Source organism: Neodiprion virginianus, chromosome 4 (genome assembly GCF_021901495.1).
Source record: "Neodiprion virginianus isolate iyNeoVirg1 chromosome 4, iyNeoVirg1.1, whole genome shotgun sequence".
Taxonomy (NCBI): Eukaryota; Metazoa; Arthropoda; class Insecta; order Hymenoptera; family Diprionidae; genus Neodiprion; species Neodiprion virginianus.
In genome coordinates, this window is record NC_060880.1 from 5,481,670 (window position 1) to 5,504,703 (window position 23,034).

At 37.0% G+C, this 23,034-nt stretch overlaps 1 protein-coding gene across 1 annotated transcript; it reads right to left on the bottom strand.

Annotated features, from left to right (window-relative positions):
- Nucleotides 1–210: 210 nt before the first annotated feature.
- LOC124302654 (homeobox protein Nkx-3.1) lies at nt 211–11,161 on the bottom strand. Its single transcript, XM_046759025.1, has 4 exons — nt 10,665–11,161; nt 7,512–7,670; nt 1,733–1,836; nt 211–836 (listed from the first exon to the last, which is right to left on the bottom strand). Exons 1-4 carry the CDS (start codon nt 10,948–10,950, stop codon nt 525–527), a joined length of 861 nt encoding a protein of 286 aa, XP_046614981.1. The 5' UTR covers nt 10,951–11,161; the 3' UTR covers nt 211–524.
- Between the last annotated feature and the right edge of the window lie 11,873 nt (nt 11,162–23,034).

A 23,034-nucleotide genomic window follows, 5' to 3' on the forward strand; every position in this document is an offset into this window, starting at 1 on the left:
AAAAATCAAATGGTACTCATGAAGGGAATGCTAAGATAATGCGGTGGATTGATTCCCATATTATATGATCTAAATCGTTTACATAATAATATACATTTACAATATACATAATAATATATACAGAATGATATAATTCTACTCATTATAGTTATAAAATATATACCTTACAAATATAATAAATGATTCTTGACAGGTCGTTGAGACAAAAAAAAAAAAATAAATAAAACTGAGACTGCATACCCAACATTGATATTATGCAAAAATGTAGATAACGCGCTGGGAAAAATAAAAATACACTCGCTGTCGAACAGAATTGATTTCCAGAGTCCATCGCCCTCTGTGAATTTGATCGCGAAACGTCGTATAAAACGTCCACGTTTGAGGTTTCTTTCAATATTGCACTCCCCCAGTAAATGTTCGACGCTGCTGCAACCGACAGCACAGTTTTGATAAAACAGTGAACCGAACAACCGTTTCAACGATATTCCAGTTGTCTGCAGTACCGACCGGGCATCATTCCGGATTCAAACCGAGTTACCGGCCGAGGAGACGACGGGACACGGTGAGAGCGTTGCGACACCGACACCGGTGGCGTCATCTGGTGTCAGGGCGCCGAACATCAGCGGCGCCGCGTAGTACGGAAGCAGAGGATATTGCGCAGGCGGGAAATACGTCGGGGGTAAAAGTCCCTGGCGTTGGGCGATCTTCATACGCGACGTGAGCTGCTTTTTCCACTTTGTTCGTCGATTTTGGAACCACGTTTTTATCTGGACTTCCGTCAGATTCAACGATTTTGACAGCTCCATTCGCTTGCTCACGCTCAGATATTTGTCAACCTGTCGACAAGATTTTTTTTTTTTCTCCTTTCTTTCCGAGGATAGTTCGAGTTTACAGTCTGCTCGAGACACGTTTCGAGTCTAAGACGACAAGAGAAAGAAAGAAAAAAAAAAAAACGACAAACGACAAAGAAAGCTTTCGAAAAAAGATTTCGGTACATCGAAAAATTGATACGGTTCATCCGGTTCTGTAGTCAGCATTAGCTTGTTCTATTCACAAATGAAATCCATACAAATTATCTCAGACCATTTTGTTTTCTTTCCAATTTGTCAGTTGGAAGAAAAAATTGGATAATTACAATCGGTATAATTTAAAGATGATTAAAAGCAGTTATTTAGGAAGAATTGTAAAGAGATACTTCAATCCTTTGTATGATACATTTTTGTTTCGACAATTCTTTTACACGCCTCTGCATCCCATACATGCACTCTTCGATCCAATCGTACAAAAATAAATAGCCGACCACTTTACTGCAGCAAAGTTCCTCAAAATCCAATTTTCAACGTCTCGAAACCTTCGGAATGTAAGCAAATTCTACCCTGCGATAAGTCGACACTTTGCCGCAACTGCAGTCTCGACAGATTTTCTTTATTCTCGAATAACCGCGATATTTGTGTTTTTCGTTTTGTAACCATCGTTAAACTAGGTCTGAAATTTCGCCAGTCAAAGGACGGAGGTTTTCGTTTCCAAAGAATTATGAGAGGCGGTAAAAATCTTCATCGAAACTAAAAAATTCTCGATCTTCGTGACCGTTCTAAACGCGAATGACTTCGCTGATAAATGTTTCGATGACTTGGAAGAGAAGACAAAGTTAAAAAAAAAAAAAAAGTACAATGGTTGCACTTCCATAGAATCTTATTGCTAGTAAGTAGGTAGACACATGTCGTTGACTTACTTTGAATTCAGCCTCCAGTCGTTCCAGCTGCTTAGCACTGTACGCCTGTCGTGGTTTCCTATCTATTCCAGGCTTCCGAGATCGTCTACCGCTTGGTTTTGGAGCTGAGCATAAAGATGAAGGAAAAAAAAAAGAAAAAAAAAAGAAACGAACGTGATTTCGTTGCGAACATTTTGAATAAGTAATATTATTCTCCAAGCTTTCACCCTTTGTCTTACTCTAATAGATTTAATTGACTGACTTTATTCAAGAAATCGATAACACTGTACAAGTCAAGTTACCGATGGTCAGATTTTCTGCATGTACAAATGACCATTTCAACAAACTTGACAGATATAATGACAGTGTTTTAAATTTCGACGATTTCTCGACCATCTTTCACCCGTCACGTATTTCATTCCGCTATTCGATGTAAAACTGTAATTTGCGAAAGCGGTAATGAAATTTCAGTGTTGCGAGTGAACCGAGGATTCTCTTATACTATTGATGCGTTTCTTTCATGATTTTTTTTTTTTTTTTGTTTTCTTTTCACTCCAATGGTTTTGAAAACGAGGACACAGCGCGATACGAATTGCAGACACGCGCTTAGAACGGCCGTATTAAAAATCGTCGCTTGGCAAACACGGGAAAAATGAAATTACCAAATATCTAAAATATGTGGGATTGTTTGAGTAACGTGTGACATCTTAGAGTCAATAATGGACCCGCGTGGTGGCAACAAGATGGGCAAACAATTTATCCTCTCGAACGTTTGGGTGCGATTATCGTCGAGGTGTAAAAAAGTTTTACACATTTCCGTTAGTAAGTGAATTTTATACATACATTATCAAATGATTATTGTCACTTTTGAAACAATGGCGTATGGATATGCCGTTGCACGTTGTGGCAAAAAATATATCACGTGTAAAACTTGTGTTTCGCTGAAGTAACTAACGCGTACCAATCTCCAGTGATTAGAAACTTTGGTTACAATTCGACACAACGATTACACACACGTCAAAGATTTACTGCTATTTACCAAGAGTTTGCTCAATCATTATCACCGAAAAATATGCGATTGGAATAAATCACTGCTCTCTGGTTACTTCGTACGATGTTTTTCATCTACGGCTAATGATTATTTTTTTTTTTTTTTTGTTTCATTACGAATTCGATAGTTTAACGGATTGAAAATTCATTACACTAATAGTAGAAGCAAAGATTTGTTTCTTGTTAAAACGAATCATTAGCATATCCGATGATTTAAAAATTGAATTATTACTTGGACTAACGTTTCAGCTATCATGTTTCTTATTGCTCAATCGACTTTACGACAAAGAAAGCTTGTAAAAACTCGATCAGTCATAAGCAAAATCAGTGTAAAAATCCTGGGGACTACGAATAACAAAAAATTATTTCAAGTATATTGGGTAAACAAGAGTCGTTCTGCTGGAAAATTATTTTGTGCATTGTGTTAAATCGACACAAAAACTGATGTAGGATTAAGCGGGTATAATAATGAAATTTGACAATCCAAGGTATTTTGTTTCACAGTTTAAAACCACCGGATACGCGACGATGAGTATCGATTATGAGAATCGTCGTGTAACAAAAAAAAAAAAAAAATTGCTAAGGACTCGGTGTGTGAATATATATATATATATACATATATGTATAAATATATACCCATATACGTGCATGGAAACGGAGGGCCATTAAAAGCTCGTAAAAAAATTCTACTTCACGATTTCACAAGTCTCCTCGGCAGGCACAACGAAAGTTTCCAACGTCGATCTCTGCAGTATAACAAACGGTGAAGAAGTTTTCGTCTTGTTTGTTTATCTAATAGATTTTTTCTAAAAATTGCATCGCCTTTAGGGACGAGCCCAGGTATTTTGCCCTTTTACCATACCCATAATGTACCCGTCTGGTATTTACCAAATGATTAGTCGTGCCGAGAGAGAAAAGTAGAGAGAGAGGGAGAGAGAGAGAGAGGGAGTGAGAGAGAAAAGGACTCCGAGGTTTCCCTCCGTTCTCTGTAGTTGACCAATATAGTGTCACGTGTTTGAACAACAGTTTAGAGTTTTTACAAGGGTTTTTCAACCCGCCTAATGTATCGCTCGCCACAATGTTATACGAAGAACTCTCAGACCCTTTATTATTATACCCGCATATACGAAGGATCTCTACATTTTTTCAACGGCTCTGTAGAGCGATGTCACATCCTGTGAGAAACCGTCACTATACGACCGATGCTGCTGCAGGTGTCACAGTTTCCCTACCGATTCGTACAGGACCGCTCTTTCACTATTACACGCTAGTGAGTGCATTTTAAAAACGGCAATTCATTCTAAAATTTATTATACCCAAAGGCAAGAATGTGAAGAAATTTATTGTCTTATTAAATTGTATAACTTGTGATGAGTTCGGTTTACTCGATTGATTTACGGTACTGACCGTTCATCGACGCTGTGCAAATGCATTTAGAGAAATTTTTAGTTTCGGCTATCGCTCAGTCATCGACTATTTTCATTTTTTACCACAATCGAAAAATATATTTCTAGGTATAAAATGAAAACTAGTTTTATAGCCGTTACCGGAAAGTCTTGTATCCGTTACTATTCTTTCTCATCACGATCACTGTTGCTAGATTTTCGCGTAACTGTTGCGAAAGTTTAACGCTTGTGCAACAATAAATTGACGTTAAAGCCTTATGTAACTAAAAAAGTAGAGTAAACCTCACAAACTGATTTTGCGTTGCAATTACCAAAAAAAGATCGACAATAACGCAAAATGGTTAGGCGTACCTCGTTTTTCGTAATTCCAACGATATTCAAACAGTTTTTTTAACGATGCCTGTTTCACTCAATTTTTCTAGCTACTGTAACAAATGAAATTTTTCTCAGTGCGCGCGGAGGTAAATAAATACTGTAAAAAATTGACGGTGTTAAAATTGACCCAACAATTTTCTTCGTCGATTAAAGAAACTCGACGTCAAAAACGTCAGACAGTGTTGGATTGACGCAGAAAAAAGTATTCTACAAAAGTCGAAACCGTATTACTTTAACAGTGAATATTCTACTGTAAACAATAGAAGGTCGCTCTTACATCAAAGTGTTACACGGTATAATATTCTCCTCTTTTCAAATGAAAAATAATAAGTCAAATCCAGCAGGCGAAACGAGCTTTCGTAAAATGACATTCGTGACTCCGAAACAGTATATATACACATATATGTATAGTTCATTAACCAATTACCGCTGTTTCAACGGACAGCTCGTATACCGATCGCGTTGTTCACACAGAGATGTTTGCCGATACACAATTAGAGGCAATTCGCCGCGAGAGAATTTGTACATTGAAGCTTTCCCGGAACGGTGATCATCTCGGTCTTTGCCTACGCGGTATAAGAGCCAAGCGGTGTGGTCGAGCTGCGGAGGAAAATACTGTGTAAAGAATCGAGGAAACAGGTAGGTAGGTAAGTAAGTGTAAGGTAGGTAGGTATAAGGTAGGTGTAAGCTGCGCGGGAGGCGCAGGAAGAGGACGAGATGAACCGTGCTCGGAGATGGGCGGAAGATTTACGAGTGTGTTCAACTATTTAGCACCTCTCGCGAAGGTAGTTAGCGCGAGAACGCCAATAAATGGCCCTCTGACAACATGGCGGACGCTTCGAGCCATCCGGAGTTTTGTCGCGATGGTTGATGGTGATGGTCGTGGTGATGGTGGTGGTGGTCGCTGCCGGGCGTGGCTTTCGCTCGCCGATACACCGACTCGAGTGACGAATGAATGATTTTACACGAGTTTAAGTCGACGATTTTCACCGCTGCACCGAAATCTGTGTGATCTATGACATTGGGTGTCATTTTTTTGGTACGAAAAATTATAAAGCGGAAACGCGGCTGATGCCGAGTGGATGTAAGGGGCTAAATAAAGGGTGCGGTAGTCAAATTTCTTATGATTAGAAATTTCAGATTCAGGAAACAAAATCTTAGTCTAGGTTGCTGAATTTGGATCGTTGAATATCTTGGAGGATCAAACTTCGATCAAGTTGATACTAGATTGTTATTAAATCGAGTTGCGTGTCCGAGCGAATTACTGGAAACTTAAAATTTCTCTAAAATGTAGATAATGGAAAGATCCAAATTTGAACATACACCCTTAAAACAACGAGAACTATGTATGTATGTATATATATATATTAGAATGGTCATTATTTGGGGTTGGGAAAAATCTTCATGCTTTCGCCCCCAAGATTGGCTCCAAATGTATTTAAAAAATCTGGGAAAAAGTTAGTCCTCAGGGGCAACCCTTCACATTAAGATAGAAAGCTCGTCTTTTCCACAGATTTTTTTTCTATATATTTGGAGACAATCTGGGGGCGAATGCGTCAAAATTTTTCCCAAACCCAATTAAGGACCACCGTAATATATGTATATACATATATATATATAATATAAATATAATGTAATGTATTAAGCAAAATACGTTTGGTCTTCTTTCATTTCTCACAAGTTTTATCAGAATATCAAGCGTTTAAAAAATTCTTCTGGAGGAATGATCATATTTAATGAAAATCTGCTACAATCTTAAAATCTCGATATACACCCGTGACAAAATCGTCCAGCAGAAAAAAAAAACAAAAAAAACCGCAAGTATGACTGTTTCTGGTGTATAAAAACATTCTATTAACTCTGAAAAATTGCCAATGAATCTCGCATCTGCCCTAGATTGCAAAATCGTGTTGCGTTTTCCACCTTTTCCGGTCTTCAATAGGAAATATTGGATATGAAGAGAGCCGTTCTCGGTTAGTAACAAACTATTTTCCTAACAGCTTCCGGCACGCGAGCTGCTCATCAACACCCGCGGATCTCACCTCGGTTCTAACGCCTCGTACACGCTGCGTAACGGAGGTGCCAAAATCACCCTCGATTCGTTTCGGGGAACGTCATTTTGATAGACGATCGCTCAACACAGGGAAAAGATTCCTTTCCGAGTCCATATTTCGGAAGAACTAATCGCGTTTTAACGAACTTGTGAAAAAAAATTTGTTCGGTGATTCGAGATTTTCTATTTTATTTTATTTATTTTTTTTTTTTTTTTGCAAGTTTCGTCTCTTTTTTGGATTCATTTTCGATCGATGATTTCGCGAAGCAAATTTTTCTGCATTTCTCTGGATTTTAAAAGTATTGTTACTTTTTTCTTTAGAATTCTATTAAACTGTCATTTGTCGAAATTTTGCACTGGTGATTTTGGAAAATCTTTAAACTTCTCTTGACCCTTTCCGTTGCTTCTTTACGTTAATTTATCATTTCTCTCAATTTGCGTGGTATAACATCTGAATCCCTTGTATTAATATCGTTTGTTCGCGTACGCAGTGTGAAAACAGCCACAGATAATGTTTCATTCAGTCCAACCGAATACGAATCGCTTACCCTTTACACATGTATTCCAGGTTATAGCCTGAGAATAGAATATCCATTTGAAGTGTTCAATTTAAAAAAAAAAAAAATTAACAAAATTAATCCATTCGCTTTTACAAATTTAAACTTCAGCAAATGATATAAATATAGAATGTTTTTTTTTTTTTTTGTTCAATTGCGCAGAAATCAGTCAAGTAAATTTCAAAAATGCATGAAAAATAACAATTGAGAAAGGAAAGGGTGAAAAGACGTTCAAAGAAATCTCAGCTCCATCGAAAAACCAAAATTTACCTCGGTTTGATAAAAAAAATGTTAATCTCGTTGGGAAAATATTTCAAAAGTTTTCGAAGCTCTTGCCTGATTGATCATGAATTTCTTACCTTGTAGACCGAAAAGTTGTCCAGGTTTGGATTGCGCGAACCAACCACTGTAGAGGAGAGAAGCGGATGCCAGGGATGCTGCCGAATATCCGGCGGGGTCTGTTAGGGCCGTTTCAGGGTAGGTCAGACCTGCGGTTGAGTAAAGCGCCGTGCCGAAGCCTGGAATTTTGAAAATTATGATAAGTCAGGAAAATACTCGGGCAATCATCGCCTTTGCAGGCTACGTTTAAATTCACTTTGAACCCGTAGGTGAAAAGTTTCACATGTATTATTTCACAGGTTACACGAGGATGTAAATAAAAAAGTTGAAGTTGAAAACGCTGAAACAGAAAATTAAATTATAAAATTATTAGCAGGAGACGGAATGTTTCAAATTCTACACCGAAGCTAATAAAAATTTCTCAAATACGCCGAACTTCATTCTTTGTCTTCAGTGAAAATATATTATTATTCCATCATTTTAGAGCGAATATGTGGATCGTTAAAAAGTATCGAAACAAAAGCTTGATAAACCGAAGGCTTGAAAAGTCTCGTTGAAGGTTATCGAAGTTACGGCTGAGTAAAAAAAGCTCTTGTGATACAGGAAGTAATTGAAAACGTTGGATTTCAAAGTCTTTATATCAAAAACACCACAGAAATTGTTTCAAACTACGAGATTTCCACAAAAAAATCTACGTACCGCTTGTTCTATTCTAAAAGATCAACAATTTGTTATCTTGGTAAATGAATTCTCAGCAAGACAAAGGCGAGTTAGATTTTTATAACAATAAATATACATGAATTTCTGTATGAATCACAAGTTTATCATCTTGGAATTAGAACGGCTATTGCAGTGCATGATCTTCCATTTCCCAATTTCCTTTCCTTACCAATTAGCAAGCTGAAGAAAAGAAAATCTGTCTTAAGTCTGATGATTTGTAGTAAATTCATTTACGAATAAAATTCTGTATTCTTCACTAGATTCGGAGGATTTTTACGAAGTTTTCGGCAATAGAAAAGAATGAAATAACCTGATTTCTCACGATATTATCAGTTCCAATAAGATACAAACAGTTGTTCTTTATGGTGTTAAATTTTTCATTAGATAATGGGGTAGAATTTTATACAACGGACAAGTTTCGTCGTGGATTGATAAAAGCATCCTGCTTCTTACGTGTGCATAAAGTAAAGTATTTTGAAACATGTATAATTAGATTGTATAATTTTTCAATTACACTCAAGAACGATAATTGAAAAAGTAACATTCAATTGAATAAGACCGTGTTTTTATATAAACCGAGAATGTGCTTTATCATCGGTAACGTCGCTGAGTGAATTACTTTCAATTCAGTTTTATGTACATTGCATAGATATCTGCTTTCAAGTTTGTGCCAAGTGAAAAAGTAAAATATACGTCACAGAATTACGTTTTGCCAAACTACTTGCGAAATACGATATAAAAATATAAAAATAATTCAATAAAAACATCCATCAAACTTTCTTTAAATTCCATCATATTACATACAACTCGATTCTTTTCAACGTCATCGTTTTTCAAACCGTTTGTTTAGTCACGTATTTTCCACCGTACGATGAACTGCATATCATTCGAGCGTCGGATTCGTCATCAGTGACAAAATATGTACGGTCAAAAACTAAAATTTAACGCCGACTCTCTTGGTGGAATAATCGGAAAAGATTATCGTGTGAAATTCGATTAAAGGGATCCACTCCATTGTAAAAAAACAAAAAAAAAAAAAAAAAGTGCGATCAATTAGGCTGAACCTAATAGGCCTTCATAAGAAATTTTCACTCGGGTGCGTTTCCAGCATAAAATTGAACAACCCAACATCAATATTGGTTGGCTCTTTGCATAATAAATTTATAATTTTATTGGATTATGAAAAAAAAAACCTCTTTGAATACTCGAATAACGAAACGAGTAAAACGTGTTCACTTGCAAAAAGTTAGTAATTGTGAATCGGTGAAAAACACAGTAAGATATAAAATCTCTGAACATTTGTTGACTTTGTTGTTACGTCAATAATTCTAAAGCCTTGGTGGCCAATGTGACACAAATTTTGACCAGTTCAAAATTATAAAACGAGCCGCGTTAATTGGGATCAAAATCATTCAGATTCGTTCTTAAGACATCAACATTTTTATTTCTTTCTTGACGTTTTTATTCACACGTCTTGAAAACTGCTGCGGCGATTATATCCAAGCTCAAATCAGTTCGAAATTAATAATAAAATTCTCCTTGATCTGGACTAAAATTCGTTTACTCTTTCTCGAAATATCGTTGGACTAAAAACTGATTGCACACACACACACACACACTCACACACACACCCACACACACGGACGCGGACGCGGTTCATATAATCATTAGAGAAAAAAAAAGAAAAACAAAAAACATCGAGATATCCGCAAGTGACATGCAAACCTTACATTTTCGGATTGGTTATAAAGAAGTAAACTTTTTCCCCAACAAAGTAGAAGCAGTAGGTTGAAAAGGAGAACAAAACAGAAAAGAAAATTCACATGCGCTCACATATAGATGGATTTCCATCCAAAAACGGTCAGAGATAATTGTCCAGACTTTATACAAAAAAAAAAAAAAAAAAACACGTCGAGATATTTGAAAGAGATGGTTGAAGAGATCATCTTAATCTTTATGGTGAAACATGGTTTTCAGTACACGTAAAGTGAAACGTCGGGTCTTTCGCGTCTTGCCTTTATATCGGCCATTTAAAGCGGTGGAAAAATTGTAAAAAAAAACTTGGACAAGTTCATCGAGGCTTCTAGTTCAAGATCCAATCATCCCAAAATTTTTTGTTCTGACAGTATAAAAAGCCGCGAGTTTTTTTATATTTAAAAAATATACAAGCAAGGTGATCGTACCAGTCATTTCACAGGGTTAGACCCGATTATCGAACCTTTTATTTTAAAGATAATTCCAAACCGACGTCACAAATTGTTAATTTCTCGACGACTAAGCCGAATCGCCAGATGCCCAGGCACTGTAAATCATTTCTTTGCTAATTTTCGAACCAAGTATCAACCGTATAATGCAACTAATCGTCACACTGATTTCAACAAAAAATCAGGCGAGAGCACAAAGGGTCCGTTATTATAATATTCATGCTTCACTTGAAAATGTTAAATCGTCACCGGAATGGGATGCGGATACGGCCGTCGGCCTGACGAAGTTTCCTCGATCCTCGTCCCTCTCCTCCTGTTCGTCATCATCGCGTTCCCCGTCGGTTGTGGCAGACGTGACGCCTTGGTTCCTCTGGGACCGTCCGAGGATGCTGTCGATGGAGAAGGCGTTCGGTGCGGAAGCGGAAACGGTGCGGACATCGTTCCGGACGCGTAGAAACTGATCGGCGGAACCGCCGCTGCTGGAGTCGCTTCCGTAGCCGGATGGCTCCGGCCCTTCGCCTCGAAGCTGCTCCATTTTTGGGCCCGGTTCTCACCATCAGAGGGAGCGGCGCCTCCCGAATAATCCCCAGAAAATTTCAATCCACCTTTGTATTCCAAGAACGATTTTGGTCCCGGATCCCGATCCGCTTCTGCACCACCGCCGATCACCGCATGCGGAAAACTGCCGATATCCCAACGGGAATCAACCAGGTCCCTCTTCGGCGCCGTTCTCACCGGCGTGTGACAGGTGGCACGTGTCGCCCCCGCCGCCCAGCATCCCTGCCCCCACCATGGATATTCTAGGACGGCCCCCGCCGCCCCTTAACAACGCGTCTTATGCGCGGCATTGAAGCCGAAAGTGGGACGTCGCCGTATTGGTTCGGGTATTTTGTCGTTCGTTTTGATCCAAAATTTTCATTTTATTCGCGACTCGACCGTAAAGTTGACTTTTTTTTAACTCAAAAGCGGGACGAAGGTGACATATTTTTTCCTAAAACGCGTCTGCGGGAAATATCAGGCCAACTTAAAGGCCCCAATTTTCAAATGAATATCGCGGCCAGAGTCGAGACGGAAATAAAGTCCTAAACCGACAATGAGAGAAATTTTTGGTTCCGGTTACCGCTCAGTCCTTGACTATTTTCATTTTTTACCATAATCGAAAAATATAGTTCTAGGTAGGAAATGAAAATTAGTTTTCTACCTGTTACCGGAAAGTCTAGTATCCGTTAATATTCTTTCTTATTACGATGGCTGTTAATACATTTTCTCGCAACTGTTGCGAAAATTTAATGCTCGTGTTTTTCTAGTTTTTCTAGTTATCGTAAAAAATGAAATTTTATCTCAGTGTATATGTAACACAGAAATAAAATTCGACTTTATTCCCTTGTTACATAATGTGCTATTATTTCCCTCTCCTTTATTTTGAAACCGCAGGTATCGTTGTGTCGATAGTACAAATGTGCATGAAATATATTGTTAGAGTTACACGTAAGAAAGTTTGATAGATCTAAGACGTACTTGTCAGAGTGATTGCATTGATTATATGTATCGGTGTTGGCACTACATTTTTTTCATCTGAATAAGATCTTGGCATTAGTTTATTCTGCGATGATTATATTTTATCATCGCATGTGATACAAGCGATCGTGATAGCAAAATAACGGACACCCGATTTATTGGATTTTTTGGTTATTGGGAGCAAAAATGTTTTCAACCAAAATCGTGTGTAATAAATTTTCTGGCTTCATAAACGTACAACGAAGAAAAGGTTCGATTTTTAACAAATAAATTTTGGCCCCGTGTATTTCAACGATGTTTTTCACTTGTCGTTTATACATTTATTTGAGTTATGAAGAAATTTGAAAAATCTCGATACTAATGTGTTGATTGATCTTTCGGGATCTGAGTAGTAGTAGAAATTCTGTCTGATAATTTTCACCAATCACGTCACTTCGAATGAAGAGAATCCTTATGAGTGGAAATTAAACGATAACCTGCATTTGATATCTTGAAAATTTTTTTTAGCAATCCTTTGACAAGGTTTGAATAGTTTGACTAATTTTAATTTACGGTTTTATTTTTTTGCCTTTCTCTCCGGCTTTTCTTGTCACATTTATCGAATGCTAATTTCTATAAGCTTGTCTACGACAAAACCACAATATTCTTTACCGTAGTTAAAAAATGATCCTCAAAAACCTTTGAGAATCATTGCGAATTACAGTACCAGAAACAATCGTTCGCCAAAGTTGAATAAATGCACGCCCTTCTATAATCGGCAATAATCAGAGCAGTTGAAATTTTTACGTTCCTCCGATTGAAGGATGAAAAGATATTCAAGCTAGAGCAGAAATTTCAATTTTCCAAATTATAACTGATTGTGAACATGAAAGTTTCGAATGGTCCAAAACCTGACACTCGAAGTTCTAAAAGGGCAAAATTTCGAAAGGTCAAAATACCGAAAGGACGTAACTCTGACAAGTCAAATTTCCAAAAGTGCGAAAATGAGAAAATTAAAAAATCGAAAACACCAAAATTCCAAATCATCCAAGATTTTTGGTTCTGTGAATTTCTGTCTGGGTAAAATTTCACCACTGATCTTTCTATTTTCGACATTTTTACATTCGGAATCTCGTTAATTCTGATTTTCGTTTTTTCTCATTTTTTTAAACCCACTATTCGAATAAATTACGCTGTGCGAGTATGTTTTAATTAACTGAATTTCCCATCATCGAACCTTTATTTTTCAGAATTCTGCTCTATCGTAACTCTACTTTCCGGAACTTTGCTCCGCCATAATTTTCATTTTCGGAATCTGTCGTTTCGTAACCGTGAGCCGTCGGGTTTTCGACCACTCGAAACATTGTCGTTTCTTCAAAGTTCGATATCTTCACGTCAAATTTCGCCGTAAAATAATCCGGAATTAGGCACTTTCTGACCCTTTCAAATTCGGAACTTCAGCCTCGTCCCAGAAATGTCGCTGCCAAAGATTATTCGACGCGATAAAAGAAGCCTTGGGATGATAAAAAAAAAAAAAAAAAAAATTTTTTTAAACAGAACAGCGTAAACAAAAATCGTATAAAAAATAAATACACTTCTGCTAGATTTACAGAGTAGAGAAATATCGGCGAGAGTGTGTTGCGTGGGTGTAAGTGCGGGTTAACACGCTTTCGGAAAATCGAGTCGTGGCTTACTATACACAATACACATACTAACGCACCCCTCTGGGTCCTGTTTCACGTCTTCTTATTCCTTTTCTTCACCTTCTTCTTCTTCTTCTTCTTTTTCTTCTTCTTGTATGCTTCTCTCCCCCCATCCTGCCTACTATCCCCTTTATCAAGCAGCATTGAAAGGCTCCTCCTTCCAACTCAACCGACCGACCCCCGTTCTGCGCTCCCTGAATGCGCGGAATATGGCCGTGTTATGCCGGATCCTTGAGTGCCGGCTAAGATCTTCAACCCCCTTCAAGCATCCCCAACCCCTTTTTTCTCGCGGCGTGATTTATATGTTTGCAAGTCTAAAATGGGCGCTTTTCACAACGTATTTCTCCCCCTTATTCTCTCTCTCTCTCTCTCTCTCTATCGCTCTGTCTGTCTCACCCCTTCTTCCTCAACCGTCCGCTTTCAAGTTATAAGGTATGTATAGGTATTTTTGTAAAGCGAATAAACTCAATAATATATCGTTTTAAACGTCTTCCGTATCCCCGAACAGTTTTTTCCGCTCCTTTTTCGTTCGTTCTTGCGGTATTTCATCCCTATTTATCAAATCTCATGCATATTTTATTCCCCTTTCATTTTTCGTGAAAAATTTACAATTCAAAAAACTCTGTCGATAATATTTTGATCCGCTTATTTAATAGTACCGACGATAACTTGGAAAAGAATATCCTTCAAACGTTCTCGATTTACTTGTAAAAGAATTAAAATTACTCCCAATCAATCAGCCGTTGAATAATCCCTTACATAATTGCGTGTGATAAAATTGCAATATTTATAATGTATGTAATTTATCAAATGGATGCTATCATATTTACTGTAAATGATATATCGAACAAGCGTTAATTTTCGTCTACATTTTCCATCAAATTTACAATTATCGTATTGTTTTTTTTTTTCTTTTTTTTTCTTCTTTATAATCGAGAGAAATAACCGACGCGACGTCTTAGGCAAGGTTGGGGAGAATTTTTTTTCTCGCGGGAGAAGTTCTTCTCGATTTGCAGAGTAATGCGCTCTGTGATTGGTGAGAAGAGCGCATGCTTTTCACAAACGCCGCCCCCTCCCCCCGCCTTTTACCACCCCTAACTTGGCACCCTCGGATTTTTCTGTCCGCGAACTAATGGTTATCCAACCCTCTTTCTCTCTCTCTCTCTTTCTCTCTCTCTCTTTACACTTTCTCCAACCCTCTTTCTCTCAAGACCTCACTTACCTCTCCCACGGCACCATCCCCATTTCATATTTTCGAATCTTCGCAAGATAGGATTAACGCCTCTACACGTTACGAAAAAGCCTCGAAACACTGCTTCAGTAGGTGTTAAACCACCGCGAAAACAGCGGTTCTCATTCCTTTCCACCCTCGATTTTATTTTCGTTTCTTTAAACTTTGATATAACACGCGTTATCTTGATAATATACTGATTCTTCGATCGCAGATCAAACGGCTTTTACGAAAGAAAAAAATTTCCATTCAATTCTGAGATTTCGTTTTAACTATATTATATGAAATCTTCACTGACGTAATCGGATAATTTATCAATAACAAATTTATGTAGTCAAATATAAAAAGTATTTTATTTTTTCTCAAAGAAGCATGCCTTACAGTTTAGGTAGAGTACAATCGTTGTTTTTTAAAATCGTCTAAAAAATTTTCATTTTCGCATTGAAATTAACCGTCAGCATAATTTCTTGTTTACTCTCCATCTATGTATAACCATCACTTTAATTTTCGCAACGATAATATTCGGTTGCTTCGAGAAATCTTTTTATTTTCGCTAAAATTTTGTTGCAATTTGTTATTGTATTCTTGATTCATTTTATTAGAATTTTTTGGCCTGTTTTGAAAAAAAGAAAGTCACAAACATCAGTTTAGAATTTTTCACGAAATATTTCACTGGCAATATTGGCACGTTTTCACTAATTGTAAATATATTGTTAATAGTTTGTGACAAATTAGAATTACTTTTTTGTTTTTTTTTCATGTGGTTGTTGCCCTTAGCGATGTTTCAAATAATTTGAGAGACGAAAATGTCGAAATTACAAGTCTCGGAACTGAAACTGTAGAAAGGAATGAGATGCGTATCCCTTTCTTTGTGTGATTCGTTGGAATTTTTTCCTGAACACGTTGTGATAACGTATAGAAAATATTACGTCAGTAAAAATGCGAAAGAAAAATAAAATTGAAAGACGAACCGGAAAATCTGTTTTTTCGCGATACCTTTTATCGCCAGAAAAAAGAGAAAAGAGTCTCTCAATCTGTGCGACAAACTTCTGCGATAATCTCGGAAATGGCTGAGTGAAAAATCTGAAACTGATAGGAGTTGGCAGCCAAATGAAAATGATATTTATAAAAAAATTTTAAATCAACCTATAAACTTGGAAAAACATAATCTTTAATTGATAAAAAGTACCAAAGACGACAAAGTATAGGTTTGTCGGTAAAACTTTGAAAATCGATTTATTTCCCGTGGGACAGGAAGTTCAAATAAACCGAAAGGTGGCAATTTTTCATGCGCATCGTTTACTTGTAAAATTCTGCAGGTTTCAAATTATTTAATTTTTTTAAAAAGCTGTTTTCCGAATTCCAGAGCTTCGAAAACTTAAAGTTGGGTTAAAATTAGAAAAAGTGATTCTCGACAAAAATCGTAATGCAACTTGCGAAAGAATGAGAATACATTCAACCGCAACGCTTCGAGAATTGAAACATTTATCGGAATTATCGTACCGCCACCATTTCAATTTCGGAATTTCTAACTGTGCATGCAAGCTTTTTGAATCTTTGATCATCTTCTTACTTTTCAACCCCCGGCCGTAAAAAGTTCTCAAAGGTGGTTGTAAAATACGACGCTACAGGAATTCACAAAGTGATTTCTGGCCAGTCGGAAGATGGAAAGTAACGCAACATCAGAAGCCCGGAGAAACGTTGGGGAAAAGCAATTCCGGATGGGGAAAGGAAAGCGCTTCGAGTGGCCGGTAAATCTTACGGTTTATATCGCGGTGCGTGATGGTTTCGTTTATCGAGCAATATCGAATGCGTTTACCATTCCGATTCAGGGATGAAAAAGGTTAGGAATAAGGATATATTATATGCATATCCGCGTATTCGATAACTCGCTTTTCTTACCTCATAAAATTTTACCGATCGATCGTGATTTCGTGGTAATAGTAGGTTGATAATATTTTATTGGAAATGTTTTTTTTTTTCTCTTTATAGATATTATTTCAATTATTGTAATATTACTAGTCTACTGGTTTTTTTTTTTTGCATTTTATTTACCACTGATCGTTGTATCCTTTACTAAAATCGAGACCGCTTGATGACATGTATACTTTATTCGAAAAATTTTGTATACCTATGCGATGAATTATTAAGGTGAATATTATTATATCCCTGAAAGTGAAAATGTAATTATGTAACAACGATATAGAGTGATTGAAATAATTCAGGGTGGATAAAAGGCAACAACTTTGAAGCCTGAATACGTCAAATCTTGTATCATTAAAAATTAGAAATTGGAAGCGTATTTGATCAGCGATTGTTCGTATACTAAGCTGTGCTTAAAATGCAAGATTTACTCTAAAAACAGTAAAAACTACTGACAATGCAGATTAAAATCTATTGAATTTATAGTAAAAGTTACAGTCGACGAAGGTATTGTTTATCGAAAACCTTGATGTGTCCATTATTTCCTGCACTGAGAGAAATTTTTTGTTTCGGCTACCGCTCAGTCGTTAACTGTTTTCATTTGTTACCACAATCGAAAAATAAAATTCTAGGTAGAAAATGAAAATTACTCTTCTAGCTGTTACCGGAAAGTCTAGTATCCGTTACTATTCTTTCTCATTACGATCACCGTTGCTAGATTTTTTTCTAACTGTAGCGAAAATTTAATGCTTGTGCAACAATGAATTGACGTTACACCCTTATTTAATTAAAAAAGTAGAGCAAACCTCGCAAACTGATTTTGCGTTGCAATTATCAAAAAAAGGATCGACAATAGCGCAAAACGTTTACGCGTACCTCGTTTTTCGTAATTCCAACAATATTCAAACAGTTTTCTCAGCGATACCTGTTTTACCGAATATTTCTAGTTACTATAAAAAAATGAAATTTTTCTCAGTGTGCAGTTTTGAGCAAAGTCTGCTCATTTCATTCACACCGTGCACCTAATCGTCATCAGTGTCGGAAATTTCTGATATCGAATAAACGATCAAAATTCGTACCAAATACACTTCTGATTATTTCAATAACTATCGTAACGATATTAAACAAATTTCACTATAAATTATACGCTAAAAATGAAAATTCCGATTCTTCTTTATCATCACAAAAGTTTTTTTTAAACCCGTAACGTCTAACCTACAACCGTATATATATTCTCCGAGCGTGGATGGTCATAAAAATACGACGAGGCAACCCTTATGTAACCGAATCTCCTTCGAGGGGTGGGAGTAAAAACGCGACGTTAAGTAAGTGTCCGTACATATAGACACTGGGAGGTGTGTTTCTGCGGTATAAGGGTTGTAAGAATATTTGGTTAACGGAATAAATCCCCTATCATCTGATGACACCGTACCGAAAGGATTTTCGCCGCTAGGAACGTGACACCGATGATTAAACACGTTTATTAAAAACCACTTGCGGGACCTCTTATGAATGTTTTAGGGTCCCGGTAAGAGGCTGGAGGCGGGAAAGCGGGGATGAGGGAGGGGGTGGCGGCGAAGGGGCGAGGGGGGGAATCTTCCCGGATGAGGAGCGCGGCGGCAGCAGCAGCCTGAACCCGTTGTACGTAAGTGGGGGTAATGGGAGCTTTGTTCCCCTGGGAACACTCTCACCTGTCTAATATCTCCCCAGAGTGGCTATATTTATGTACCTATAGGCTGCCAGTTACGGAACAGCCCGTGAGATGAAAATTAATAACTATGGACCGGCACAACAAATGCTCGGCGTTGCGGTACCGCAAAGAACCCCGGAGAACCCCATACTCTCCCTATTTATCCTCGATGGGTCGCGTCAGGGATCACGCTTCATCCTTTTATCTCTCCACCGGCAAACACCGCGCTAACACGTAAATTTATACAAGCATTTTGCACACACACACATCCGACGACTTGTACCGCGTTATTTTGCAATAACACCTGTGGCGGGGATTTATTTTTTTAACAAATTTTTTTTTTTTTTACGATAAAAATAAAAAACAAACAAAAACTAACTGTGCACCGAAAACCGAAATCTAATTCGCAACTGTTGTTGTAATTTTTTATTTGTTTTATTTTTTTGCACAATTTTTCGAGAACACTTCGTGAGAATTTCTTGCGGTGAAATTATTGAACATAGATATGTATGCTTTGGCGAACTTTTTTTTTTTTTTTTTTTTTGAAACCACTTCGTGACACTGATAACTATTTCGAATATAATGATTTTTCTCCGTCTGATCTGTAGGAGTTTACTCGGCGTTCGCACAAGTGTGTGAGTTCGTTCCGACTTGGTTTCCAAATGTCATCATATATTATAAACTGTTTATCCGATTGTCACGAAATATTTATTGCCTCAGACCTGGCAAACATTGTAGTTATTCAACGAATGAAAAATAATTGAAATCGGTCAAGTAGTTCCGGAGTTACATACGAATATACGAATTTATACAGAGTGAATTCCTAACGACTGCATGGTCCGTCGTCTGCTGAAATTTAATGGGCACGCGCAACAATCCGAGAGTAACTGTGGCGAGCAAACGTAATAAATTTAGATAACGTTTCGTCGCGATGTATGTAACTTCAAAAAATTTAACAGTTATCGGTGGCAGTTGTGGTCGATTCATAACTGTCAAAATTCTTTAGGTTAGAGACAGTTGGTCGCCCTGGCGAACAGCCTGATATTTCAAATTGCGGCGCGTGTGCCTTGATTTTCAGCAAACGACGGACTGTGCAATCGTTAAGAAATCACTCTGTATATGTGAAAAACACGCGAAAATGTATTTTCAACAACGCAAAATACTTTTGATGTTGATGTTGAATTCCTGAATTGATTAAAAAAATTAACCAACAATAAAAGACTGCAACGGCCGAGGAATTTGGTCAATTTTGGTCAATTTCAAGACCATTAATGTTTTTGTACAGCCATACAATATGAGGAATTTTACTATTTTAGCCGAACGACTTGAAGTAATATTGTATTTTGACAAATTGACATTGTTTAATTATTGACCAACGATTTCGTTCAACAATTGTCTCGATTATTTACATGTATATCAGTTCCTATAAAACTGGACAACAATTAGCACCGCCTCACATGTATGGTGGTAAAATTCAAAACTGTCTTCAAACAATTGTATTCAACAATTGTAGAAAAATCATCCGATCACTGAAATGTATTTCTAACCACATCTAGTGTACACTCCTTAACTATTTCCTTTTTTCACCGTACCCGAAAAATATAGTTCTAGGCACACAGAAGATGAAAATGAGTTTCGTGGCTACAATCGAAAAATCAAGTACCGATAAAACGAAACAGTTACTTGTACCTAATTTTTATCTTTAATTTTTTTTTTTTTTTTATTTCGAACGACATGCAAACCGTCGTTTATTAACGACACCCATTGTATATCACAATTTTTCATTAACCATACATCAAATGAATTTTACTTCAGTGAAGAATCCAAACCTGTATAATTTCTATAATTGCTTACTTTTCTAAAAACGCTACTGTTACAACAATTATTCTACATCGATATAATTTCTCTGCATTAATAATTCCGTTTCCTTTATACCTGAAAAAATATTTCACTCGTCAGACCTTTTATATTCTCACATATTTCACTCGTCTGTTATAGTTTGTTCGGTTTTTCCAAGTCTCTTTTTTTTTCCTTTTTTTTTTTCTCGTCTCAGATTGTTCTTTTTCATTCGTTATACGTTTCGCGAAAATACGATTAAAATGAAAATTCGCCGGAGAGTGAGAAGGAAAGAAAGAGCGGATATATATATATATATATATATGCGATGCTTCACGGTTCTCTCTTACAGAATAGCGCATCGCTTTCTATGACCATTTCGTGTATTTTCCCTTGTACCTAACGCGAGGGTGAGAAGGTGCGTGTTGACCCTCCCCCCGACCACCCCCTCTTCCCGCAATCCCTTGGAACTCACCCCTAATCGTCCAGGCCAGGTTCTGCTCGGCACAGTGCTTCTAACGGACCGCGTGTGATTGATCGTCCCAATTACATCACCCAGCACGCGTTTCGAAGGTGTAAATGTTACGTGAGAATAATATAGGTTATACCTTATGACGGGTGGCTGTGTGTATGCGTGGGCTCCGACGAATATAAACCTTAATTCCTTTTTTTTTTTGCCGGTTTTTGCGGAAAACAAAATATTTTTATCGAATTATCCGATTCAGAAGCCTGATTATATTATACAAAGATAATTAACGGATTTGTGGTAGAGAATTGGGTCGGTTTTGTATACTTGCGTCGACGTGCTTACATTCTGTATACTGAGAAGAATTTTATTTGTTACAGTAACTGGAAAAATTGAGTAAAACAGGTATCGTTAAAAAAAACTGTTTGAATATTGCTGGAATTTCGAAAAAACTAGGTACGCGTTACCATTTTGCGCTATCGTCGATCCTTTTTTGGTAGTTCCAACGCAAAATTAGTTTCTGAGGTTTACTCTACTTTTTTAGTCAAACAAGGCTTTAACGTCGATTTATTGCTGCGCGAGCATTAAATTTTCGCAACCGTCGCAAGAAAATCTAGTAACAGTGATCGTAATGAGAAGGAATAGTAACGGATACCAGACTTTCCGGTAACAGCTAGAAAACTAATTTTCATTTTCTACCTAGAGCTATATTTTTCGATTGCGGTAAAAAATGAAAATAGTTAAAGATTGAGCGGTAACCGGAACCAAAAATTTCTCTCAGTGTATAATGAAAATATAATATAACTTATACCTACCTACTAATACTTTTTTTTTGCATGCGTTTTGTTTTTCGAGAATTTATTAACAATACAGTTTTTTTACAGCGAAAACGTGCGCGTTTTTTGATTCAGCGGCACTATAACCTCTGTAATTGGATGAAAATGATTGCGATTATGATTATTTACTGTTTTAGAATTTCACTTGGTTTCGATAAAAAAATTTCGAAATGATGGAAGACCGATAAAAGATATGAGATCGTTGGTTATACTTATTATAGTTCGTACGAAAATTCGGTGACGCAAAGAAATACTTTTTTACACACCTTCGAGAGTAGAATTGAAAAAACGTCCAATTATCTAAATTATCTGGACGGACCGTGACGTAAAATTCGACGTATTATAAGTCGGTAAATTAACTATTAATTAAATTATTAAATCAACAGTATTTGAGTTTCGAACTGCCGGAGTGAATGCATGCATACATTGTGTATGTACGATAAACACAGTCAGAAAATTGATGCCGCAATGACTACAGAGTTGTTTTTTCGCCTGTATAACCGTGTATCAACGACCAACTATCGCTATTTTGTTAGCTGCGCGGATAGAATACTAAATATGCATCAGATAATGTCGCGGTTTTGAGAATTTTGTACTTTACGTTACGGAAGGTCAGCTCAAATATGCGTATGATATGAATTCGATTCTGAATCGTACAATGGCATCGAAAAAAATACACCTACGAAATTGCCTAGAATTTGAGATTTCATTTTCAGAATTGTTTTTACGCTTCGAAGCAAAAGCAACTAGTTTCGTTGTCCAAGTGACAGAAGATGAAATTGTTTGTCAATTCGAGTAATGCGGTAATGGGAATTTCCGATCGGTGTGTAAAATAAAATACAAACCGCGAAATAAAATCGACGCTTGTTATTACGTGGAGGGAAAGGATTATTTGAGTCAACTAACACAATACTTACTTAATTCAACGCAATACTTTTGTCGGACGAATTACTTGTGACAACTTGATATAAAATTGAATCAAGCCTTTGATCATGCTGATTATCAACTTATTCAAGATACTAACACGGCGTGAGTTCTTTGCAATAACGTGAATTTTGTATCAAGAAAATGTGTGATTGAAATGATTAAAAAATTGATTGAAAGGACTCCAACGAAATCTATTTTGTCGGATGCAAAAATTCCTTACCCTCCATATGTAGCTAAAAAATTTCAACTCTTCGGGCTAGTCGACAAACGCCTAGACGTTGTCATTGCTTCGCAAAAAGCAAACTTACATCCATCTTCTCCGCATCAATTTAACGGGCGTAGGAAAAACAAAAAAAAAAAAAATAAAAAATTACGAATTTATAATGTTGCAAGAAAAAAAAAAAAAAAAAAATTGTACCGCTGTCACTTTAAAATCGCGTCGTGAAAATCGTCCAATTAAAAAGAGACGAAGAGGTAGTTCCGTGTTCTTGAACTCGCAAGTTTCCAGGT

Coding starts and splice junctions, on each gene's coding strand:
- LOC124302654 (XM_046759025.1), bottom strand. CDS start 10,950: ATGGAGCAGCTTCGAGGCGAAGGGCCGGAGCCATCCGGCTACGGAAGC. Junction 1,837..7,511: donor ACAACTTTTCGGTCTACAAG/GTAAGAAATTCA, acceptor CTTTATGCTCAG/CTCCAAAACCAAGCGGTAGA. Junction 837..1,732: donor GACTGGAGGCTGAATTCAAA/GTAAGTCAACGA, acceptor TCTTGTCGACAG/GTTGACAAATATCTGAGCGT.